General features: G+C 42.9%; 2 protein-coding genes and 1 long non-coding RNA gene across 4 annotated transcripts; 2 read left to right on the top strand and 1 right to left on the bottom strand.

Annotated features, from left to right (window-relative positions):
- Positions 1-834: 834 nt before the first annotated feature.
- iqub (IQ motif and ubiquitin domain containing) lies at positions 835-8879 on the top strand. Its single transcript, XM_026149194.2, has 12 exons — positions 835-1118; positions 1339-1473; positions 2141-2308; positions 2600-2775; positions 3435-3590; positions 4110-4320; positions 4406-4581; positions 5853-6023; positions 7010-7186; positions 7270-7518; positions 7604-7789; positions 8601-8879. The coding sequence occupies exons 1-12, from the start codon at positions 995-997 to the stop codon at positions 8793-8795; spliced, it is 2124 nt and encodes a 707-aa protein (XP_026004979.2). The 5' UTR covers positions 835-994; the 3' UTR covers positions 8796-8879.
- Positions 8880-12377: 3498 nt separating this feature from the next.
- LOC113010314 (uncharacterized) lies at positions 12378-15434 on the bottom strand. Of its 2 annotated transcripts, XM_080292413.1 has the most exons (3): positions 14775-15434; positions 13976-14461; positions 12378-13405 (listed from the first exon to the last, which is right to left on the bottom strand). In XM_080292413.1, the coding sequence occupies exons 1-3, from the start codon at positions 14944-14946 to the stop codon at positions 13389-13391; spliced, it is 675 nt and encodes a 224-aa protein (XP_080148539.1). In that variant the 5' UTR covers positions 14947-15434; the 3' UTR covers positions 12378-13388. The 2 variants fall into 2 exon arrangements, with proteins under 2 accessions (XP_080148539.1, XP_026005131.1); XM_026149346.2 differs by having other exon boundaries at positions 12378-14461; positions 14775-15428.
- Positions 15435-18316: 2882 nt separating this feature from the next.
- On the top strand, positions 18317-22498 carry LOC145421730 (uncharacterized). Its single transcript, XR_013903093.1, has 3 exons — positions 18317-19475; positions 19578-22238; positions 22360-22498. It is a non-coding gene; the product is annotated as an uncharacterized LOC145421730 (long non-coding RNA).
- Positions 22499-26190: the final 3692 nt, after the last annotated feature.

Below are 26190 nucleotides of genomic sequence, written 5' to 3'. Positions count from 1 at the left end.
AGACGGTACAGAAGCCTGCAGACCAGGACCACCCGACACAGGAACAGTTTCTTTCCCCTCGCCATCTCCCTTCTTAACAGTTGACCTGTCACACTGCTCCCACTGCCAGACTGCAGCTGCACCTTATGTACATTTTGTAGTATTCATTCCACCTCATCCATTTCTGTATTTTATGTATATAAGTTTAGATTCGTTATTTATAGTTGGTTTACACAGCTTTGTGTACGTATGTGTAATGTGTATATAGACACGTGTGTGTGTGTGTGTGTGTGTGTGTGTGTGTGTGTGTGTGTGTGTTTGTGTGTGTGTGTGTGTGTGTGTGATTTACATTGCTGTGCTTGAGAGCCACCATCTACCGGAACCAAATTCCCTGTATGTGTCTGCACATATACTTGGCCAATAAACACGATTCTGATTCTGGTTCTGTACAGTACTCTGTTTTGGGTAACTCTTGTCCATGATGTAAATAATACATTGTGTTTGTTTCTGTTCTGTGTGCTGTTTGTTTGTAAATGTGTTTGGTTCGGGGGGGGGTGGGGGTGGGGGGGGTTCTCCTGCTGTTACAACCAAACAATTAAAAGATTATTCTATTCTATTCTATTCGTTTTAGTGGTCTGTGATTGACAACCAGGAGTCATTGTGATTGACGTGAATGATCATTTTCTTAGACAATAGTTTCAGATTTTTATTTTAATGAGGTTTCATTTCAGTGAAGTTTGTGGTGTACTCTTTTTTTATCTGACCCAAACACGCGCCAATGAGAGGGACAAAATCCTCTGACTCTGCTTCCAACAGGAAGTGACTGCTAGTCGTTGCTATAGCAACATGTAAACACTGCTTTTGCGTGGAAACCAGTTAATGCAGGTTGACGCGCATGTCGTTAAATACAGAAAAGCGCAACGCGCCCGGTCTTCAAACCTGACGTTTGAAAGGCTTTTGTATCATTTTCAATCATAACAGGAGCTGTAGTTTAGTTCAGTCACTGAAATCTGTCATGTCGGCGCAAAGAGGAAACCAAGAGCAGAAAGAAACAAACACAGAGCCAGGCGGAGACACCGCGGAGGAGGACGGCGGGGAGCCGGGAGGAGAGGAGGTGAGGTCCGGCAGCTCGGCTTCAGGTGAGTCCAGGTGGGCTGGAGCTCCTGACAGTGTTCGGATAAATACTCAGGAATAAAGAGAATGTGACCTTTTTCACAGCAGCAGAGACTCGTGTGGCGCAACTCACATCAAAGGTTTTATTACACTGGAGGGGAGAAATACTGAAATGCTGTTTGTCTGGATTGTGACTGAGCACGGCCAGACTCGATAGCACCTCTGTGTCTCTGTGTGTGGTTGCAGTCAAGGTGGTGCTGGTGCCGGAGGGCCACGTGATGACGGTGGCGTTTGCTATCGAGCTCAGCATTCACGAGCTGAAGCGTCACCTCGCCTCAGAGCTCCGAGTCCCAGCAGACGTGCTTCAGATCTCTCTGGACGGTTCGTTTCTTTCTCCTGACCCAGTATGAACCATCCAGATCCCTCAGCTCATCTGGATCCGGTCTTTTATCAGTTCCCAGAGTCAGAACCAGACACGGAGAAGCTGCATTCAGCTTTTATGCTCCTTATATCTGGAACAAACTCCCAGAAAGCCTCAGATCAGCTGAAACACTCAGTTTATTTAAATCCAGGTTGAAGACTCACCTGTTCTCAGCTGCATTTGAATAAAGCACCAAATCCACACTTTTAAGATTAAACTTCAAAACTTACATTTAACTACTGATTTTATCTTTTGCTTGTTTTAATCAATTTTAAATCCTGCTTTTTATTTGTTTTTGTTTTTAATGTCTCTGTGAAGCACTTTGAATCACCTTGTTGTTGAATTGTGCTCTATAAATAAACTTGCCTTACTTCCACAAGTTTTTCTACAGAGTCGCACTTTGAAGATGACGACTAGTGGACATAGGTGTCAGTTGTCTAGATAACCCTACAAAGTCTTTACTGTCCTGCCATATAACAGTCACTAGTATCCTGACTGGTAGTTGCTTCAGTTATTTGCCTTCAAGTTGAGAGGAGTGTTTTTTTCATTTCCTATGATGTTTGGTCACCAAGTCGCTGCGAGCTGCTGCCTGTGTGGATACAGATTAACGGGTCAGTGTGTTTTTAGGCAGAGCGGTGGAGGAACACAAGAGTCTGATGGAGCTCGGCGTCAGGCCTCACAGCTCCACCCGGATGGAAATGAGCTCCACTGACCCAAGCTTCCACCCACTCCGCCCTGTTCGCCCCCTAGAGCACGACAGCATGCCCGATGTTATCACCGTCCAAGTTGAAGCAGGTACGAATACACAAGCTGCTACCTGTCCGTATACACAAAGTGCTTCCATTAGACATGAAAGCACTAAGAAATCACGAGTTACATCTGATTTATATAAAACTACAAGACTCCATAGGAAATAACACTGTAAAGATAAGGATAAGAGAGAATCCTCATAATGTGACGTGCATTCATTTGAACCGACTTTTAGCTAAACAAGTTTGCCAGACCTGGTTTAATCCTGGTGCCAAGCTAAAGATTTCCATACAAAGATATGCCGTCTTTGAAAAACCTTCAGTCATTGTCTCTCAGATGGGGGGGTGCTTCAGGAGGTGGTGGTGGAGATTGAGCGCCCACGCCATCAGAAAGCCTTCCTCGGTGGCTACAGGCATCGGCTGACGGGGCTGGAGTACCATCACGCCGCAGTCCAGACGCTGCCCAAGAGGAGACCCGATAGAGGAGTGGCGGTCTTCAGCCGCGACACACAGGTACAGAAAACAGCTTCAAAAGCACCACAGTTTATATCAGAGTCAAAACTGGGACTAAATAAGTCTTTACATAAATAATGAAAAAGATCGGCACAGGACGCCCAGACTTCATGTTCAAATTAAACAATGTAATTCTAGAGATAAGCAGCGAGTGTAATGAGCTCCCTGGACCAACAGAGACAAACACCTCTGAGGATTACAGCGCTCAGCTGATGTGCTCATTTAAACATTCATCTACTTTTTTTGGTTAAAATCTCTTAAACTCTCCACACTCGAGGTTTTATATGGTCAGTGCTGCAGCTTTCTGTCAGTTTTACCTCACAGGGGATCTTTTCTTATTCCTTTCATTTATCCCATCACAGTCAATACTTACTTAATTTCAGTTTGAATTCAGTTTTAGTTACTACTCGAGTACTATTACACCCAATGTCAATGAGATTAACATTACAGTAATCTTATTATTTATTAAAAACCTTCCATTAACCACACTGAAACAAAACCCAGCCGAGTCAAACAAAACAAAGTCACGAGGTCTGTCTGCAGGCCGGAAGCTCCTCACACAACTTTCACATTTTTTGGTATTAACTTTGTCTACATGTTTAAAGATGTTGCTCTTAAAGCCAGTCAGCCCCTGATTTAGTTTGTTTTCTCTGTTTCAGACAGTAGAGCTGAAGTCTCAGGCTCAGCAGTGTCCAGTCAGTGCCTCCACCCAGATGACTGGCATCAGCTGCTACGTCTCCTGCATGAACGACAGGTTGGTGACTCCAGGGACATACACCACTGCTGATGAGCACCACGACCGGAGGCTGAGAGCTGTGAGTGTACACTGAGCGTGTGTGGTTGCAATGCAGTGTTTCTGAGTACCTGCTGTACCAAGTGTTTGGACACACCTGCTCTTTCATGCTGTTTCCAGCTCTGTAGAACAAAACTGAAGATATCAAAACTAGGAAATAACACATTTGAGCTTCATAGTGCGAGTGATGATTCAGTGTTGCCTTGGCTTCTGAATAGAAATGTGACCAGCAATGCTGCGCTGTTAGAGCTCAGCATGCTTTATGGTGGGAACACATGCTCAGATTTCTGAGGCTTCAGGCTGCTGGCCCTCTGTGTTACAGTGAAGTCTTGCTCTGCTTCTTCATCTCGGGGATTCACGGTGTTTGAACTTTCAGATTTTTGGTGTTTGAAATGGTTTCGATGTCTTCAGTCTCGTTCTGCATCACAGAAGATGAAGAGCAGTTTGTGTGTGTAGTTATCATATACGCAGTCAATTCAGTCCCACTAAATATAAAAAATACATTTAGTGGGACTAAGTATATGACCCGTCACACACCCAGGTGATCCGTCTGCAGACGTTTGCTCGGCGCTGGTTGGCCCAGCAGGCGGTGGAGCACCTGCGGAAGGAGCGAGCCCGGCGGCTGGCCTGGCTGGAGATGCAGGAAAGGAGGAGGAACAAGGAGAAAGAGGAGCAGCTGAGAGACCGCCGAAACCGCTGGCTGAATCCGAAGAGGCAGGAGGACTTCAACCTGCTGTACCAAGCTCTGGAGAGTAGGCTTTAGGGGCAGGAGGAGTTCCCCGCTTTATGTCTGTGAATGCAGCAGAGCAGTTACGTATTTGACTTTGTGTGTCTCAGAGTGGAGGAACGAGGAGGAGCAGAGGATCAGCTCGTCCCTGCGAGGAGCTGAGAGGAAAGCAGCTCTCTGCGCGCTGCTGGACCAGGAGATGGATCTCATTGCTGCTATCGGACGCCATCACATCGCCGTTCACAGCGACAACTACGACAAAGCTGTCAGGAACTTCCTGGACAAGGTCAGAGGTCGCTCCACCTACTCTACTCCAGCTCTCAACCCAATTTCATAATTTATCTTTTATATGCAAATGAAAGTCATCAGTAAACACAAAAAGAGAACCATGGTTATGTGTGTAGTCACATCATCTTAATTTGATTTGGATTTTACGCACCTTCAGTTTGTTGCGGTGCTCGTTAGAAGATGTTTAATACAAGGTGGAGCCTGTTTCATTCTTATTCACGGCACTTCAGTCAGTGCAAAGCTGCTTGCTACACTTACAAGCACTCTCATCACATGCTTTCGTAGCACGATGTTCCAAAGAGATCCTAATGCTGTCAGTAATGTTTGGGTTTCTTATGGTGTTTCACACCAAATGTGACAATAAGCTTGTTGTTCGTTGTGAATCATCGATCGCAACCAGAATCTAAAAGTGTGCCGGAAGAATCTCAGCTTTCTTTACATAATGTAAAGCAAATTTTTGGCCACAGATCTAATATTTTATGCTGTACTGACATGTGTTATGAGGCATAGCTTCTAAGTTTGAAAACCTGATCTTGCATTCTTTCTGATGGCCAGCAGAGGGCGACTCCTCTGCTTGTAAAAAAAAAACAGTTTAGTTCTGCAGGAGTTTAAAGAAATGACTCGTTTGGCTCACTTGATTAGGAAAGACTTTCCTGATCAGTCTTTATTTAACGTATCCTCGTTGGAATCGGAGAGACCTTGCACTCTTTCCTTAGTGACTGTCCAAGAGTGGAGGGTGTTCTGGGAATCCATCCTACCTGACAAACCATCCTACCCGTTGTTTCTACACATGCGCACAACACGAAATTAAGTGGCGAACTGCCCTACCCTTGTGAATATGAGCTAGAAACATACTTTAACGGGTAAAATGAAGTGGCAAAGCGTCCTGGCTTTATGATTATGGGCTACAGCATACTCTGATGGGCAACGTGAAGTGGCAAACCGTCATACCTGCGTAAATTTGCTGGAATTACTCTGTGACAGCAGAAATGTGCATAAAGTACTTACGGTAGGACGTTTTGCCAAAATAGGATGGTTTGTGAAAATAGAGGGTCCCTTAGTTTCGAGTCAGATCCCCACCCACACGGTGATCACAGAAACACTCAACTTTAAAACAGGACTTGGGTGAGACCTTGGTGGCTACAGCCATCTTTTATATACAGTCTCTGGTTTCTCCGTAAACGCTGGGGTGACTGTGGGATGCTCAGAGCAAACTTCAGAGGAGCGTTCGGTCTCACAGGTACTGACACTGTGCTGTATCTGCTCCAGTCTGCGTCTCCTCATCAAAGGCGAGCAGCGGACGGTCGTCTGATTGAGATTGAAACTCAGAACACCATCAGAGCCCGAGAGCTGCGAGATCTGTACAACAGCATCAGCCTGACCACCGTCAGCCAGGAGCAGAGGCTCCACTTCCTCATGACACTGAAACACACTGTCAAGGTAAAACACACACAGTTCTTTCACAGCTAACGGTACTCTGATGTCGTCCTGTTATTATTTATATTATTTTGGGGCCTTTTGCCTTATTCAGTAACGTAGTCATGGGGAGGGGACAGGAAAGCAGGGACTCGCTGAGCACAAACAGGTCAGACTGAGACACAACATTTCAGCCTTGTAGCAGTTGGTCAGCTGCTCATGCTGTTATGTTTTTATCAAAGATAAGTGGAAGTGAATCGCGCACGGTTCATAGCATAAATGAGTCCTGAGGCTCAGTGGTTAGGACCACTGCCTGCACGGTGAGAGGTTACTGGGTTCATTCCTCTGGGAGCTTCAGTTTTTTCCCCTTTGAATGTTTCACTGTGTCACTCTGAATCTCATGAGTTTCACTTCTTGGTCAAAAGTGTTATTTTTAGAATAAAACAACCTTTTCATAACCAAAACATTGACTATTACAGAAGTGTACACATTCAACAGAAAACTATTTACTGCGACCATGGCTCAGGGGGTTGGGAAGCGTATCTGTAACCGGAAGGTCGCCGGTTCGATCCCCGGGCTCTCTGTCCTGGTCGCTGTGTCCTTGGGCAAGACACTTTCCCCTACCGCCTACTGGTGATGGTGCGATATGGCAGCCTCGCTTCTGTCAGTCTGCCCCAGGGCAGCTGTGGCTACAACTGTAGCTGCCTCCACCAGTGTGTGAATGCGAGAGTGGCGTTGTAAAGTGCTTTTGGGTGCCTTGAAAAGCGCTATATAAATCCAATCCATTATTATTATTAAAATGCCAAATATATGAAGCTCACGATATGAAGCTCAGACAAGTAGTGCCCTTCAGAATAAAAGTCTGTGCTTTGTGTTGCCTTGTTCATAATTTGACACATCAACTTTACTGACCTGGAGATACGTACGTACATCAAAATACCGTAAATATCTGTTTTACATGAGCAGTGCGGTTGCGCTGAAATTTTCTTTCTTCCATGCTCATTGGACAGGAGCAGGAGTGTGCGCTGACCCGGGACATCGTGGATTTGGTTGACAGGGAGGTAGACCTGATGACTCGAGGGGTCAAATCAGCCAAGTTGGAGGGCCTGAGGAAGAGGATCTGTACTCTGTTACTTCAGTACATCAAAACTCCAGCTTTCAACCCTGAGGTGGCCAAGCTGCTGAAGGTGAGCGACCATCCCTCCTCATCTCACATGTTTGGCACAATCTCAAATATGATTTCATATGTAAAATTAAAAATCTGCCCCAGGTTCCCCAGAATCCTTCCCAGCTGAAGAATGACATGATACTCTGCCAATACTGTCATCGTTACCTGCGCCTCACGGACTTCATTATGTCGGCCAGCGGCAGTCCGAACCGCCAGTGCCGCCAGTGCGCCAGACTCAACAACATAGCCAGATCTCGCCATGACTTCACCTTTTACAAAAGCATCCTGATGAGGCTGAGAGCCGACGAGCAGAGGCTCAACGCAGAAGCTAAGATCCCCTTCCTGCTGAAGGTGAACTGCTTTCATTGTGTATAATGAACAGCTCCACTGATTTCACTCTTTTGTCTACAGAAGTCTGCCATCTTCATCGTTTCAGGTGCAAGACATGCAGTACTTGGTGGAAGCAGTGTGGGCGTCCCGGTCGGCCCTCAGCGCCAACATCGATCTCTACAACCTGGCGTTTGTTCGGTGGGATCGTCAGAAGGACTGGAGCCCCTGGAACTGCATTCTGCTGTCCAAAGAAGAGACCTCAGCTCACTTAGAGGTGGAGGACGTCCACACGGTCTGTACATGTCTGAACAATATCAATTTATCTTTTGTTGAGAGAAAGTCCGTATTAGGACAGCCCCTCTCAGCTTCCACTAGAAGGAACTCTGACTCTGTTTCACTTCTGAATCGACCTCCTTAATGCTACCACGTCCAGTCCACCGCCTACATTTCACGCTTTGCCCGTCCAAAACGTGAAGTGTTCACGCATGCAGAAGTTACAGCAAGTTGCAGTAACAGCAACAGAGGGAGATATTTTATTTCCAGCCAACATGAAAATTTAAACAGACAGCAACACATTTACATGTAAATACATATTAGTCCCTAGCTTAATCGATTCTGACGATTTAGGACCTTGGAATGTACTTATTGGCACTTTTTGCTCATTACCGACTTCTTGGCTTTAAATATATTATATATTATCTCGCCCTGCTGGTAATGCAACTTCTGCATACGTGTCCATTTCATGTTTTGGAGAGGTAAAGTGTGAAATGGACACGATGGACGGCGTGCCTATTACACGTTTTGCGGTTTGACATGTATCCAGAGCCTGAAGCCATCAGACCAGAGCTGTTGACTCGTTCCGTTACGGATGGTTTTTGGCGCAGCACCTGCTCATGTTTCTGGCTCCAATGTTGTTCTTAGCTTTGTACAAAGCTTACATATTTACACTGTAATTGTACATTTGATTGTTTTACATTTTATTTGTTTTGGTGGCATTTTACATTGTTAAGCACTTTGTGCAGCAGGGACTGTTTGGAAATGTGCTGTATAAATAGACTTGCCCTTGATGAATTCTCTAAGCCTGTGTGTGTTTGTGTGTTCAGACATACGACACAACGTTAATCCACGAGATCGAACGCAAACACGCACAAGCTCGACGCCACTTCAGCCAGGTTCCCGTTATGTCCGAGCAGCTGGATACTCACCCTGCTGCTGTCCTTGGCAACCAACTTGTCTCCAAGCCCATTACCATGGCAATAATCAAGCATACCAGAGACACTCAGACCTCAGATCATTAACACTCTGTGCAGTTTTATTTCTTCTGCCTCATATTTCTTGTAACTTTCATTTGAAGTCTACAGTAAAGCTTATGTTGGTTCTGACTTTTGTACATTTATTTCTCTGATTTGACTTTTAAGGTAGAGGCTCATCTTAAAATGTCTCATACAAACATCTCAAGGATGTTTTGAGTTTGCCAAGATGTTCAGCTTTATGAAAAGTCATGTGCTTAACAAGCTTTTATATTCATAGCTTGATGTTTGGCCTGGTATGCAGGGTGAACTGTGGGGCCTTATTCAGTATCAGCGCAAGTTGCCATAAGAAGACATTCAGTTTCTAGATGATGATACTCACACTTACCAGTGACGGCAGAACAGAATCCCAGCAGAGACGGAATATAGGACAGACTGGTTTTAGATTTTAACAAATTAAAAACTGTTCACAGTTACAGATTGTGTGTCCAAATGCAGGTTAAAGCTCCATCATGCAAAGCAATCTTCTCTGGACCATTGTTTCAAATTTGAACTTTTTTTTGGCAACTGTGGATGTGTTATTAGACTAAAGGGGGGGGGGGGGGGGGGGGGGGGCAACCCGCTCATTATCAGCGCAGAGTTCAAACACCTGCATCTCAGATAATGGTGGTGCCTCAGTGGAACCAGCAGCGTACTTGTAGAGTCCATGTGCTGAACTGGCCAGCCTGCAGTCCAGACGTTTTACTAGCTGAGAACATCTGGAGCCTCATAAAGCAAAAGAAACCATAAAGAATACTCGAGTATCGAGCAGCTACAATCATCCATCCTCCCCCAGGTCCAGGAGCAGAAACAGATGTTACACAAGCTGTCGCTGATTTGCGACCCCTGGACACTATCAACCTGTTATAAACAGGTAAATTCAAAGTGAATTTAAACAGCATCAACATCTTTAATGTAAATTGATGTCTGCTGCTCTCAGTGTAATTTACCATTGACCATGAACACCGCAGCTGCTCTGCAGCAGTCAAACATCGAGCATCACTGTAAATTTCACTGAAAACTAACCAGTGTAGCCTGCACGAAACTTTACCAGACTGACAGAATAACATCAACTATAACCGGTTATGTCAAAGCTAAAGATGTTTATTGACTCGTACAACAGACTGAGATGCTGAGTTCTACAAGTGAGAACTTTATTTACAACCACACATTGAGCAGTCTGTTGTAGGCAGTATTCTTTTGGAGATTGTGTTTTAGGTTTATCCCATGATCTTAAAAACTAAAGCTAAAAGGCATTTCCAAAACATTTCACTTTATGTTAGGAAAAATGCAAAAATGCACACAAAAGATGAGGCTAGAAATCAATGTTGACTGTTAGTGACCTTCAGGCCTTCAGATGGGTTTAGATCAAGTTTTATAAGAAAAAAAAAACTAATATAGTGATATGAGAGGAGGAAGAGGCTGAAGGAGGAGCAACACTGTCACAGAGCAGAAAAGGACTCCCACTGTCAGATACATTCAATATGTGAAGCATACAGAACAGATAGTGTGTGGAAGATGCTGTCACTGCATTACTGGCTCATGTTTCCTTTGTTTGTGATCACACTAACAGGTCGGTTAAAGCAGGAAGAAGAAATGTCTTTAAAGGATCTGTTTGCTAGAAATCACTGGAACAGGCGCTCACAGTTTAACATCGTCTTTAACAACATTTATCTCTTCCTTTAGGTGTCAGCTGTGATCAACTCACTGCAGTCAAGGATGAAGAGTCCACTGTAGAAGGAAACACTCTCACTCTGTCCTACAGATTATCCAGAGATATTATAATTAATGATTATTTCTTCTGGTATCGACAATATCCAGGAAAACCTCCAGAGTTCCTGATCCTCATATCAGGGACGAACAATTCAAGACCGTCAGAGTTTCTGAAATCAGCTGCAAGATTCTCCACAAAACTGTCTGGAAAAAACCGTCTGGACCTTCAGATCTCCTCTGCTGCAGTGACAGACTCTGCTGTGTACTACTGTGCTCTGCAGCCCACAGTGACAGGAAACAGCAAAACTCTGTACAAAAACCTTTGGAGCAAAGACAACAGAATACTCCACAACATCCACTAGAGGGAGCCACACACTGTTAAACCTCTGATTCTTGTGTCATTGGACTGATGACAAAGACAACAGAGAAATGAAGCAGTAAAGATCAGAGACAGAGACAGAGCTGCTGTGGAAGCACAAAACTGTTTGATTGGCTGAGCTATTAAACTGTCCCCGCCCACTGAAGTTGAGCTCATCCAATGACATTATTTGTTGGTCATTGTGCTGCAGTGGAAGAACATTGTTCATGTGCTGTCTGTCTGGCTTTAATAACTCCAAAGACATGTTGCTGCACCTCTTTTTGCTTCTATCTCACATTATAGGTGAGTTTAAGAACAGGGATTAAAGTTTAGTTGAAGCTGCTGCATTAAGCAGATATACAGACTGCATTTCACTACTTTTCTTCTTTCTTTTTCCAGGACTAACAGCTGGAGACTCAATCACTCCTCAACAACCTGAAGTCACTGAAACAGAAGGAGAATCTGTCAAACTCACATGTAGCTATGAGACAGATGCAAGTTACCCACGCCTTCACTGGTACAGACATGATTCTGACCTTCAGGCTCCTCAGTTTATACTCTGGAAACAAGGAAAAGGATGGACAGCTGAATATATTCCTGATAAACGTTATGACTCAGAAACCTCACCTACAACAACTAATCTGACCATAGCAGCCCTAACCCTGGCAGACACAGCTCTCTACTACTGTGCTCTAGAAACACAGTGATACAAAGTGTAGAAGAGGCTGTACAAAAACCTGAACACAGATATCTGACTACTCTTCAAAGAGGAGGGAAGTGGTATTCAAAGCACAGCTTCATATCAGATGGATTCTGCTAATTCCTGTTTTATCAGAGTCACTGTGGTTACAGCTGCTAATGAAACACTGTGGGAGGATTCACATGAGCAGCAAATCCACATCAACCACAAACCAACACTTTATATCAGCATCAACAGTCAGGAGGAAACATCGTTGCTAGTTGATGATAAATTCTGTATTGTACAAATTGTAAAGATTTCCTATATGAAAACCTTTAAAACTCAGCTTTTACAGTAAAAAAGAGACAAACCATTTGTCATTCTGTACACTGTTTTATATGAGAAGATAAGTCTAATTGAATGATATCAAAGGTAATGTACACCAGCTTAACTTTAAATGCAGACAGGATCATTTATAAAAGCAATTTAGCGAGGACAAAAGAAAGCATCTTTACACAGCCTGCACCTGGGGTCTCTCCTGCTGTGTCAGACCCCAGCCTCTTGTGCTCAGAGCTTGTTCCTGTGCTGCCATGATTAGTGCCTCTGTGCTGTCTTTCAGTCCAGCCACTGGTAGGATTTCTGGGTATCAGCCACCTCCTATCTGCCGGTGGTACATACCGTGCAGGGGCCTGTCCTTCCATGATGGTTTGTCCTCTTGCTCCTTTTTCTTGGGTTTCTGCTTTCTTCCCGTATGTTACGTTCCCCTAAAAGGGTCCAGGCGGTGAGGGGGAAGTAACAATAAGTGTCCAGGTCAGAAAAAGGAGCCAAGGAGGCAACAGGGTTAAATTAAAGAGTTTTATTAAAATAGCTCAACTAAAAGAGACAGACAAGCCGCTATCACCATTTAAGAAAACAAACGAAACTCAAATGTTAGTCAATAAAGCACAAAGTAAGTCAAAAAGAGTGCAGCTCACAAGCTGCAAACACACTAAGGGCACTCTGGCCCAGAGCTCACCTTTCCCTGGGCTTAAATCTCCTTAACTACTGACGAGAGTCAGCTGCACAAAAGGGAAAGGTGGCACCTCAGGCAGAAGAGGTGGTGGGACACGCCCACACAGGCACCTTCAGGAGGAGGCCCTGCTAGGGCCGTAACACCGTAGCATACAGTCACAGGGTGCTGGGCTTTGGGTGAAACCCTCTGTGCATGGTCAGGAGCTTCCTCATCTAAATGTCATTGGCTTCTAGCTCAGGAATGTTTCTTTATATGTTGAAGCGCATGCATTTAGGCTCCTACATGTGTGATCCTGGATCTTTCAGTCAGTACACTGCAACAAAATCCAGATGAAATAATGACCAATCATTAACCAGAAAGAGTTTGATAGTCCTCTCCACTTTTCCCTCATGTCATCATCCAATTATATCCAATCATTTGATGACGAGCCGCACCCTGGTGTTCTCTCTCTACTTCCCTCTGCAGCAAACGTTTCTTTATTAGTTACATTTATTCAACATAATTCAGTTTGTATAATTTTAACCAGACTTCTTATCATCTCGATTAGAAACACAGTTCCCCCTCTCGTACTCTACATAGTTCACATGCAGTTTCCAGTTCTGATTCTGAATCAATAAAACTGAAAAAGAATTGCTGCAATGAAATAATAATAATATTTAAACCTTTCAACCTGTGTGTGTGTGTGTGTGTGTGTCTGAGTGAGAGAGAAGAGCAAACATCTGATAAAAGTGAAGCAGGCACAAAGGTTTTGGACTTTATACATACAGAAGACTCTGTTAAAGCTCTGTGTTACATGACGCCCATGGAGGCTGGATTTTCGGCCTTTAACTGGAGCCGAGCTCAGGGATCTAATCTGCCTGACAGTACAAACATACACAGAAAAAGCAAACTTAATATTTCATTCAAAAGACCTTTAAATTTGACTTTTTCCAAAGTACAATTTAAATAAAAGACCTTCACCGTGTTTTCACTTGAGCATTTAAAAGCCTCCACGAGACTCTGCAGGCTGACACATCTGTTGTTAGACTGATCTCACACCGTGTGACATGTAATAAAGTGATGGAGCAGTGTGAAGGTTTGTAAACCTGGAAGCTCTGCTCTGAGATTCTGTGAATCCTCGGATGGATATTTATCAGCCTCGGCTTCACAGACAGTTTGTCTCTAAGACTTTTGCCACGTGTGAATTTTATTGTGGCGCCACAAATGACTGTGACACCTGAACATTTTCCCGCATGTTTTACAGGAAGACGGCTTCTCGCCTGTGTGGATTCTCATGTGGATCAACAAATTACTCCTTACAGTAAAGTTCTTCCCACATGCAACACAAGGATACGGCTTTTCACCCGTGTGGATTCTCATGTGCACAGTCAAATTATCCATCTGAGAAAAACCTTTTCCACATATGTCACAAGAATACGGCTTCTCACCTGTGTGCATCGAATAATGTCGCTTCATTCTGGAAGTATACTTAAAAGATTTTCCACAAACATCACATTTTATAGACTTTTCACCAGTTTTGTTGTTACACTGACTGTATGACACAGGAGGGCGATCTGCATTGTTGCTGTGACTAATGTTTCGATTTCTAGTGGATCCTGAGTCGGCGCTCCCGCTTCCTTCCTGATGCTGACTCTCAGCTCCAGCAGAGCTGTGAGAGAGGAGCTGCTCCCACATCGGTTCAAGTTCACTGTACCCACTTTCCTCAGCAGCAGCAGTCACCATGAAGGTATCCGTCTCCTCCTTCAGTCCCAGCTGCTCTCCCTGCTGACTGCTGCACAGTTCCTCCTGTTCCTCTTTAATCTGTGGAGCTTCTGGTTCCTCCTGCTCCACACTGGAGCTCCTCTCCTGGTTCCAGAGCTGCTGCTCAGGGAGAACCTCCTCCTCCTCCTCACAGACCTGCTGCTGTGGGACACCTGAGACAATCATAAGCTTGTATGGTGAATAAAGTCAACTACACTTTAAAGAAACTATCATCTTTACATGTGACACGAGTGCAGCCTCTCACACTATCCATCCTCAGACCTCTCTTAGCTTGGTCTTATATACAAATCTGATTCCTCAGCTAAAAAATCCTCAAGAGGAAAATATTCTGACTTCAAAGCTTTAAAGCGCAGTGCAGTCCTGTCCTCTGTTTGCTCTTTGTTAGCTCACATCTCCAAAAAGTCCTCACAATCAGAAACGTCCCGCAGAGCTGTGATCAGGATCCTCCCTCAGAGGGACACTCACCTGTCCTGTGCAGCTTGATTTGGGGTTTCCAGGTGATATCCAGCAGTCTGCGCTGACGGTCGATCTCTTCCTCGTACTGGACGATCGTTTTTTCAAACTCCAAGAATATTTGTTCAGCAGCAGCAGTTAGTCGCTCGTTGATGAACTCTCTCAGATACTGAACTGAAGGCATCGTTGCTGCCGCAGCTCACACACTCAGCTCACGATCGATGTATGCTTCCGCGCTAAATTGCGCTCTTTCTCGGAGATATTACTCCGCTTTCAGCCGCACAGGTGTGAGCTTCCACAGACGGTGTCGCAGATTTTTAAAATATTCAACGCAGAACTCTAAATTAAGCCTTTTCCAACAGAAAAGCCTCCCTGCTCACTCCTCACGCAGGAAACAAACACTTCCGGCTTTTCTTTCCTTACTTCCGCCTGCTGTCACACATAAAGCTTCCTGCAGAGGACAGTTGCTTTTTGTTCCGCCCTGTACAGCCCGCAATGTCTGCGTCGCTTTTAAATCCACAGGTTATAAAGTTCATCAGTCAGACTAACTGAACGCATCAGCCTGGAGAGCAGCTCGATAACAAAGTGTACAACAGTTTCTGTCAAAGCTGAAGATTTTTCTGGACTCATACAGCAGACTGAGATGATGGACTTCACAACCGAGGCTTTACTTACGACCACACATTGATCAGTCTAGTGTAGGTGGTATTCTGTAGTGATGGGCAGATGAAGCTTCATGAAGCACTGAAGCTTTTCATCCAATTGGTTCACTCCAGTGCAAAGCTTCTTGAAGCTTCATTTGCTCTAGCAGGACACCTACTGGACGTAAAAATATTAGTTGGCATGAATTTGAAGAGTGTGGCATTTTGCACACAGCCCGTAAATGTCAACAACAAAAGGAGTGTGTAAAACATGTATATTGTAGTGATGCAGTATACTGTGTATATTTATACTGGCAGTATGGAAAATGATTATTTGGAAATGCTTGAAATGGAAATGATCATTTACTGTGAGGTGAGGTGTGGTTGGGGTGTGGACAGTGGTTGTGCTTTTGTAACGTTGAGGTATGGACAGCTACACACTGAGGCTTTGAGCCTCAGTCCTGCCTGTTCACATTTTATTCTGTAAAAACTAAATTTTCACTGCTTCTATAACCTTTAGTGGGGAGAACATAGCTAGGATTTAATGATTTAACAAATCTTTTGAATCCTTTGTCCTCCACAATGCTAAATGGCTGGGAGTCCTCAATCACCATGCTGACCAGGTCTTCATCTATTTGAGATTGTTCTCCTGAGGAAAGACAATAAAGACAAAGCACAAATATAAATATCACACACATAACTTATTGCATTGTATAATATTGTTATATCATTTAGTAACATTACTGCATGCTATATTATCATGGCATTTGATGGCTCACCTGGTCTTGCTCCACAATCGGTGTTCCCCCTTATTCTCATGCAAAGCTCTGTAGTGCCTAAGCATGGATGAGGTGTTGCTGTTATATCCCAGCTCCCTGGCACAGAGCAAACACTTCACCTTGTACAAAAGTCAAGACAGCTTAACATAAATTGTATTGCACCATCAGTATCATGACAATACATCTTCTGTAGAAATTCACATACCTTGTTGGGAGGAATAAGATCAAAATGTTCCCACACAGGGGAGGACATCCTCCTCTTCTTAGCTGGCTCCATTCTCTCCTGACTTTCTCTCCTCACTCTCATAAACCTCCAAACTGTCTCCAAACTCTCACTAACCGCAACTCTCCATCAAACACCCACATTTTGAATGAAGTCTGAGGGTTTATATCGCTGTCATAGCTCGCGGCAAAGTTCGAACAACTTCATGAACCAGTCACGTGGTACAGCTGGGCAGCGAGGCTTCGGACGTCATCATTTTCAGCTCCTCCCATAAATGAAGCAAGCCTCGATACGCGCTTCGCGGAAACGCCCCCTCCATTACTCGACACACGCTCCGAAGCCTCGATACAGAACGTCACATCACTAGTATTCTGTTAAATCGAGACTGTGGATTCTCATCAAAACTGACGCTATAAAGCTCGAAATGTTTCACCTCATGTTAGTAAAAGATTCTGAAAAATGCTCTGTACAAAAGACAAGGTTGAAAATCAGTACTGACTGTCAGCCTTCAGACGGGTTCAGACAAAGTTTAGGAAATGTTTGTAATGTTCTTATTTTCAGGATGTCTCTAAATAAAATGTTTTAATGTATTAAAGCTGAAGGACATTTTAAGAACAACAGCCACACTGAGAGCTTCAGGACAAATGTTTAAAAAATGCAAGATTGAAAGTTTGGTGAAGGGTTTTCTGTTGAATGCTTTAAATGCTGCCCTCTCTGTCTCAGTGCACAAGTCACAACACAACTCAATGAGCAACAACTTTCTGCAGCTAAATGAAGATAAGACTGAACATGCAGAGATATGAGAGGAGGAAGAGGCTGAAGGAGGAGGAAGAGGCTGAAGGAGGAGCAACACTGTCACAGAGCAGAAAAGGACTCCCACTGTCAGATACATTCAGTATGTGAAGCATACAGAACAGATAGTGTGTGGAAGATGCTGTCACTGCATTACTGGCTCATGTTTCCTTTGTTTGTGATCACACTAACAGGTCGGTTAAAGCAGGAAGAAGAAATGTCTTTAAAGGATCTGTTTGCTAGAAATCACTGGAACAGGCGCTCACAGTTTAACATCGTCTTTAACAACATTTATCTCTTCCTTTAGGTGTCAGCTGTGATCAACTCACTGCAGTCAAGGATGAAGAGTCCACTGTAGAAGGAAACACTCTCACTCTGTCCTACAGATTATCCAGAGATATTATAATTAATGATTATTTCTTCTGGTATCGACAATATCCAGGAAAACCTCCAGAGTTCCTGATCCTCATATCAGGGACGAACAATTCAAGACCGTCAGAGTTTCTGAAATCAGCTGCAAGATTCTCCACAAAACTGTCTGGAAAAAACCGTCTGGACCTTCAGATCTCCTCTGCTGCAGTGACAGACTCTGCTGTGTACTACTGTGCTGTGAGGCCCACAGTGACAGGAAACAGCAAAACTCTATACAAAAACCTTTGGAGCAAAGACAACAGAATACTCCACAACATCCACTAGAGGGAGCCACACACTGTTAAACCTCTGATTCTTGTGTCATTGGACTGATGACAAAGACAACAGAGAAATGAAGCAGTAAAGATCAGAGACAGAGACAGAGCTGCTGTGGAAGCACAAAACTGTTTGATTGGCTGAGCTATTAAACTGTCCCCGCCCACTGAAGTTGAGCTCATCCAATGACATTATTTGTTGGTCATTGTGCTGCAGTGGAAGAACATTGTTCATGTGCTGTCTGTCTGGCTTTAATAACTCCAAAGACATGTTGCTGCACCTCTTTTTGCTTCTATCTCACATTATAGGTGAGTTTAAGAACAGGGATTAAAGTTTAGTTGAAGCTGCTGCATTAAGCAGATATACAGACTGCATTTCACTACTTTTCTTCTTTCTTTTTCCAGGACTAACAGCTGGAGACTCAATCACTCCTCAACAACCTGAAGTCACTAAAACAGAAGGAGAATCTGTCACACTCACATGTAGCTATGAGACGAGTGTTAGTGATCCTTGGCTTTATTGGTGCAGACATGATTCTGACCTTCAGGCTCCTCAGTTCATACTCTGGAAAGGGGCAAAAGACAGCAGTGGTGATGAATATATCCCTGATGATCGATATGAATCAGAAACATCACCTACATCAACTAATCTGAGCATAGCAGCCCTAACCCTGGCAGACACAGCTCTCTACTACTGTGCTCTACAAACACAGTGATACAAAGTGTAGAAGAGGCTGTACAAAAACCTGAACACAGATATCTGACTACTCTTCAAAGAGGAGGGAAGTGGTATTCAAAGCACAGCTTCATATCAGATGGATTCTGCTAATTCCTGTTTTATCAGAGTCACTGTGGTTACAGCTGCTAATGAAACACTGTGGGAGGATTCACATGAGCAGCAAATCCACATCAACCACAAACCAACTGCAGGAACGTTCAGACATGAAGAAACAAAGTAACTGTTGCAACTGGAAAGCAACACCTGCTGAATTTTAATGTACTGACAACTTATAACAACGAACAGTATTTATAGATTTCATTAGTTAGAAGGTGCAAAAATGCACCTGAAGCAAAATAAACAGAGTGACAGAGGTTTATCTCTTTACGGTTAAACTGTCACATCCATATGCTGTGATGTAAGCATCGTCCTGTAGAGAAGACAAGTGTTGGATACCAAGAGTACACGTTATTGCAATCTGATGACAGAAGCACGCTGGCAGTTCAACCTGATGAACATGAACTTCAGACCATCAGAGAAGAATCAGAAACATTCCCACACAAGCTGAACTCCAAATCTCTGTAAAAATGCCAAAGGCAGAAGTTTCCTTTCACATGCTGCACCTTGTTCTGAGCAGCCACCTATCTAACATGCTGTCAGGATCTTTGAATTTCATTCTGAGGAAGCGTAACAGGAACCTGAAATAAAGACCAAGAGGAGACACAGACTGTGGGAGGAGCTGAGGTGAAGTACAGAACAGAAAAACTCCACAGTACACAGAGTTCATCATACAGACCACACAAACCCTCTTTATTCAACATGCTGTCGTTCAGCTGCTCCACACATCCTCTGCTGATTATAATGATTCTAACAGGTACGCTAATATCTGTACATTTAAAAATGCTTTTCATTCCAGTGATTCATAAATATATTTCAATATTTATAATTCGTATAAAGCATATTTCTCTCATTTTAGCTGTTTGCTGTCAAGATCTCACTCCAACCAACAAAGAAGAGTTCAGTGTAGAACGCAGCACTGTTACTCTGTCCTACAAATACTCCAAGGAAGCAACTGGAAGTGATTATTTCTACTGGTATCAGCAACATCCAGGAAAACCACCAGAGTTCCTGATCTCTCACACAGGAACAGGAAGGAAAATATCAGATCCAGTTCCTGGAATCACTTTTAATGTGAGTGGAGATAAAACACTGATGACTCTTCAGATCTCCTCTGCTGCAGTGTCTGACTCTGCTGTGTACTACTGTGCTGTGAGGCCCACAGTGACAGGAAACAGCAAAACTCTGTACAAAAACCTTTGGAGCAAAGACAACAGAATACTCCACAACATCCACTAGAGGGAGCCACACACTGTTAAATCTCTGATTCTTGTGTCATTGGACTGATGACAAAGACAACAGAGAAATGAAGCAGTAAAGATCAGAGACAGAGACAGAGCTGCTGTCGAAGCCAAAAAGAAAGTCTTACCATGACAATAAAGGTATTAACTTTTATTTTTCCAGAATAGAAAACTAGGATCACACCATCAACTCAACAATTCAATGCCGTTCTTTAGCAGAACTACAAACCAAAGCTGGGTTGTACGTTATCCAAACTCCAAAAAGGCTCAGACTTTGTGTAAAATTTCAACAAAAACAACATGCAAATCTCATAAGTCCGTATTTTATTCACAACAAAACAGAAAAACATTTTTAAAGTCAGTTTTTTTTCTGAAAAAATATTTTTCCAAATTTTGAATTGAACTTATTTTGAATTGAATGGTAGCGACACATCTCAGGATTGGGCAGCAAAAAGCTGGAAGAGTACGTTGTACTGAAAGAAACAGTTGGAGGAACATTTGGCAACTAATGAGGTTAATTGGCCACCAGTCAGGAACAAGACTGGGTATAAATCAGTGCCTGTGGATCTGGCAGCTGGCACATCTGGAAAGGCACCATCAACACTGAAAGGTGCTTACAGGTGACATATTCTCTACCCAGACGACTTTTTCAGAGGTCTTCATATTTTAGCAGGACGACGCTAAACTGCACACTGCATCTATTCTAACAGCACAGCTTCATAGCAGAAACATCTGGGTGTTGAACTGACCCAGACCTTTCACCAGCTGAAACATCTGGATCATCATGAAACAAAAATACACCAAAGAAGACCCAGGACTGCTGAGCAGCTAGAACCCTCTATCAGACCAGAATGGGACAACACTCCTCTTTTCAGGTCACGGACGCTGCACAGTGGAGACCTGACCCAGCTTTTGAGACGTGCTGCTGCCATCAAATCCAAAATAAGATTAATCATATTTTCACTGAATAATATAAAAGCCTTACATGTAAGAGTCAAACAATCATTGGAGAGGTCAGAAGATGATTTCAAGCCAAGCCTCTACTTTTGAACCATCATGAATTAATGTTTGCGTTAAACTTGGCTTCAAAGGTGTTGCTTTTTCTAAAGATATTTTTCGGTTACACCTTTTCACCTGTGTGAATTCTCATGTGGCTAGTCAAATCAGAATTTTGATTAAAGCTTTTCCCGTATGTTTTGCAGGAATACAGCTGTTTACCTGGGTGGATTTTTGTGTTTTTTAAGTCCTGTTATATTTAAAAATCTTTTCCCGCAGATGTTACAGACGTGTGACATCTCACCCATGTGGATTTTCATGTGCTCCATCAGAATACTCCTGTGATGAAAACTTTCCCCACAAGTGTTACAAAGATGTCGCTTCACACATGTGGAGAACCAAATGATTACGGCAACGAAAACTTTTCCCGCATGTTTTGCAAGAGTACGGCTTCTCACCTGAGTGGAGCCGTGCGTGATCTTTAAGTGAAGAAGATGCACAAAACTTTTCACTACATGTTTGACATTGATACGGTTTCTAACCTGTGTGAGTTCTCATGTGGATGGTCAAATGATAGTTTCGACGAAAGTTTTTCCCACATGATTTACAGAAATATGGCTTCTCACCTGTGTGGATCTTTGTATGCTTTCTAAGTACTGATTGGCTAGAAAACATTTTACCACAAGTCTTAATAAGAATAAATTATTCGTTAAAGTATTTGTTAATCATTAGTATTGAAATTTGCAAATTTATTTTTGTGATATTTAAATTTGAAATATTTTGCATCTTGTATATTAAATCTGAATATCTGGTGCTCCATTCTGTCATACAGATAAATATCGCTCATTAGTGTTAACGTTATTCTCTTCAATTTTAGTAATTCTCTTGATTGAAATATTACGTGTCATCTGACAAATTGTGTCAGATGACATGTCTCATCCTTGTGTGAACCACGACACTGCGGGTCGTTGTCCTTGCACATAGTGCAAAGTGCTCCCTCCTCCCTCCTCACAGTGATTCAAATGCTGCTAACAGTCTGTGAACCAGGAGGAAGAGGAAGTGAGAGAAGTGAGACTCAAAGAGGAGACAGAGGGCGACATCATCCAGTAGGCGGGGCTCTCCTTCTGCACTGTGTTCAACCATTGTGTCAATAATAAGTGCTGCTATGAAGAGAACAATTCTCAGACTGAATGTTGAACATCAGCTAGTTTCTCCTGTTGATTTAAACCTTGTTGTACAGATGGAACATTGGCTGTGGATTATTCTTGCTGCTCTTTTCTTTGGTGAGATACAAACATCAACATGTTTCCTCTGCTTAAATAAATGTGTGAGTCTGATTAATGGTGAGTTTTTAATCATGTTTATTGATCCATCTCTTCCTCTGCATGTTCTGTTCTTCCTCAGAGTGTAAAGGAGAAGACAAAGTGATCCAGGATCAAGGAGATGTCATTGCTGCTGAAGGAGACACAGTTACACTTGACTGTAGATATGAGACCAGTTATGCAGCTACACTGATCTGGTACAAGCAAGAAGTAAATAGTTACCCAAAGTATATGCTCAAATGTGTCTCAGAAACAACAGTTAAAGCTGAAGAATTCAACAACAACAGATTTGATGCAAAAATCAATGAGAAGCAAAAGTCAGCTCCTCTGAAGATCCAGAAGCTTCAGCTGTCTGACTCTGCTGTGTACTACTGTGCTCTGCAGCCCACAGTGACAGGAAACAGCAAAACTCTGTACAAAAACCTTTGGAGCAAAGACAACAGAATACTCCACAACATCCACTAGAGGGAGCCACACACTGTTAAACCTCTGATTCTTGTGTCATTGGACTGATGACAAAGACAACAGAGAAATGAAGCAGTAAAGATCAGAGACAGAGACAGAGCTGCTGTGGAAGCACAGAACTATTTGATTGGCTGAGCTATTAAACTGGCCCCGCCCACTGAAGTTGAGCTCATCCAATGACATTATTTGTTGGTCATTGTGCTGCAGTGGAAGAACATTGTTCATGTGCTGTCTGTCTGGCTTTAATAACTCCAAAGACATGTTGCTGCACCTCTTTTTGCTTCTATCTCACATTATAGGTGAGTTTAAGAACAGGGATTAAAGTTTAGTTGAAGCTGCTGCATTAAGCAGATATACAGACTGCATTTCACTACTTTTCTTCTTTCTTTTTCCAGGACTAACAGCTGGAGACTCAATCACTCCTCAACAACCTGAAGTCACTAAAACAGAAGGAGAATCTGTCACACTCACATGTAGCTATGAGACAAATGCAGGTGGTGCTTTACTTCACTGGTACAGACATCATTCTGACCTTCAGGCTCCTCAGTGTATATTGTGGAAAGGAGCAAGATCAGACAGTCATCTAAAGTATATTCCTGATAAACGATATGACTCAGAAACATCTTCTACATCAACTAATCTGACCATAGCAGCCCTAACCCTGGCAGACACAGCTCTCTACTACTGTGCTCTACAAACACAGTGATACAAAGTGTAGAAGAGGCTGTACAAAAACCTGAACACAGATATCTGACTACTCTTCAAAGAGGAGGGAAGTGGTATTCAAAGCACAGCTTCATATCAGATGGATTCTGCTAATTCCTGTTTTATCAGAGTCACTGTGGTTACAGCTGCTAATGAAACACTGTGGGAGGATTCACATGAGCAGCAAATCCACATCAACCACAAACCAACTGCAGGAACGTTCAGACACAATAAAAACTGTCAAACATCAAAAGCTGCTCATTTACACTATTTTATATTTAGTGGATGAGGACATGCAGAAATGCAGCAGAAGCAAAATAAACAGAGTAACAGAGGTTTATCTCTTTAAGGTAAAATCTCTCACATGAAGCTAAAAGTCCAACCAGGAAGACCATCTCATGCTTAGTGCAATATGTTGCCATCAGGGTGTGAATTTCATGCTTAAAACACAACCCTGGATGTAGATGTGACTCCGTTACATCTCATGTCTAAATCAGGGGTGTCAAAGCTCAGCTTGCTCAGTGTTTGAGTGTCTAAATGAGTCTCACAGTCCTAATTGTGCACTTGAAGCCATTTATAAATATAACTTATAATTCTTAACCTGTTTGAATTCTTAACCTGCTCACCACAAACAAGCACAAGCAGACATTTTTTGGACTGTTCATAAGTGTTACAGTTTTTCCTACTGATACAAACTTATGGCCATTCATACCACACAAAGAAATCTAGCAACAAACAATTAATGCCCCCAGTACAGGAGCAGAGCGAGAGAACATGTGGTTGAACAGGATGTACCACCAGATGTGTTGTTTATACAAAGACATGTGTGGTATCCATGGAAATGTTAGAATCTCAGCTAAAAGCTCTTAAAACAGTTTCAACGACCACCAAACAGCCAAAACAGCAAACGATTAAAGAGCAGGTAAACAGATTCAACAAAGAGATGTAAACATAATGAGCTGATCGTTCACCCGGCAGCAGGAACACGAACACGCCGCCCGTGATGAAAGTAGACATCTCACTGGAAATGCAGATTCCGATGATTAGACCAACATTCTCTGAACCAGCATGAAAGAAGACCAAAACTACGCCTCACGTTTGAAAAACATTTTCATGAATTCACTCTTTCACTCTCTTCTTTGGCTGTTTTGCTTCCACCATGATTCCTGCACATCTCTCTCCCTCTTTCTGCTTTGAGACCATCAAAAATCTCTGTTTTCTGCATTATGTGCTTGCTTATTACACACCAGTCTACCGTTGTGTATGCTGCTGTCAGCCGCTGTTTTTGTTTATTCCCCAAAATGGCTTCTGACAAGAAAGCCTCATTTTTGCTTTTCAATACAGAAGAAATTTCAGCTTTCACAAATGATGCCAAACTACAAAGTGCTCAGCTGTGTCTCTAACAAAACCTCTGTGACTTTGTGAGAAACAGAAAAGTTGATCTTTTTCACTTTCTGCTATAGAAGTTTTAGATTTTTTTTACAACTACAGTTAAAAAAAACTGGACAGTTTGGGCAATGAGCTCCCAGAACTTCTTCTGTCGTTGTATTTCTCACAGTTCTTCATGTAACTTATTTACACTGACAGAAAAATTCACCAGTCTTGCCTACTTAACATCAAAGTGGGCTGTATGTGTCATGTGGTGTAAAATGAGTTTGATACCCCTCGTCTAAACCTCTGTAGCACCAGGGTGTTTCAGAAAGACGGAGGTCAGTGCTGATGGGAACAAGAGCAGTACATGTCTGACCTGTTCTGGAAGCACTGGTTTCAGAAGTATCTGCCTCAACTTCAGGACAGTCAGAATTGTCAGAGAACCAAAAAAAGCATCGCTCCTGGAGATGTTATCATCATGACTAAGTGCCTCGGTACTCATAGCTGACTGAAAGACATACTTCCTGACAGCAGATGGCTTGTATAGTGGCTATACATTAACACAAGGATTATCTCGATAGGCTCATCGCAAAGATGTCTTCTTCAAGAACAAAAGGAGCTATGAGGAGCTGCTTTGACCTTTGCCCTTGTTGGAGACGCTGACTTTTGTATTGATATAGACCTATTCTTATTCCAAACACATCTGGGACTCAAGCTTTTGTTCTTTAAATATTTACATTAATTGACTTTGACACAAGGATTTGTGATATTTTTGTTGATGTTATTTCTCCTATGTGGTGGTACGGTATAATTACTGGTGTTGAATAACTGTGGGCTGGAATATTCGAGTCATTCATGTCAGTTTCTGTCAGTATTTCTAAAAAATTTAAATTAACAATGTCATATTTTTATCATGATATGTTATTTTGCGATAATTATCTTTATCATCTTTATCACCAAGCCCACCATTATTTCCATTTACCCCTAGTTTATCTTATCCTGCACTACTTACAACCACCGTGAGCCTCATGAAGCTTGGTTGGATAACAGATGAGCTCAAAGGCAGCTGTCCTCAGCTCTGAGAGGATCCAAGGAAGAAGGAAAACGATCTTTCCCTCAGGCTGTGGCCTCATGTGGCTACTTGGCTCAGAGAGCAGAGGTCTCCAAACACCTCTGCAGGTACAGGAGTGAGGTCTTGAGTGACCTCATCCCTTCATGCAGACTTTTTCTCTTTGCTGCCCCTCCTGTGCAGGTATTTAAAAAAACAAACAAACAAACAAACAAACAACCAGTGCATGCTGGTCCTATACCTGCTTACCCTATCTATACAACCTGAGATTTCCATATTCTATCTTGACTTTTTAATCACTCC

Source organism: Astatotilapia calliptera, chromosome 18 (assembly GCF_964374335.1).
Source record: "Astatotilapia calliptera chromosome 18, fAstCal68.1, whole genome shotgun sequence".
NCBI classification, from domain to species: domain Eukaryota; kingdom Metazoa; phylum Chordata; class Actinopteri; order Cichliformes; family Cichlidae; genus Astatotilapia; species Astatotilapia calliptera.
The sequence above is the reverse complement of the archived record's forward strand: the minus strand, read 5'-3'. Positions and strand labels throughout refer to the sequence as shown.

Bases quoted from the DNA above. Each gene is read 5' to 3' on its own strand.
- iqub (XM_026149194.2), top strand. From the start codon at position 995: ATGTCGGCGCAAAGAGGAAACCAAGAGCAGAAAGAAACAAACACAGAG. The intron at 2,309-2,599 runs GTACGAATACAC...ATTGTCTCTCAG, and splicing joins CACCGTCCAAGTTGAAGCAG to ATGGGGGGGTGCTTCAGGAG. The intron at 7,187-7,269 runs GTGAGCGACCAT...AATCTGCCCCAG, and splicing joins AGGTGGCCAAGCTGCTGAAG to GTTCCCCAGAATCCTTCCCA.
- LOC113010314 (XM_026149346.2), bottom strand. From the start codon at position 14,946: ATGCCTTCAGTTCAGTATCTGAGAGAGTTCATCAACGAGCGACTAACT. The intron at 14,462-14,774 runs GTGAGTGTCCCT...TGATTGTCTCAG, and splicing joins AATCAAGCTGCACAGGACAG to GTGTCCCACAGCAGCAGGTC.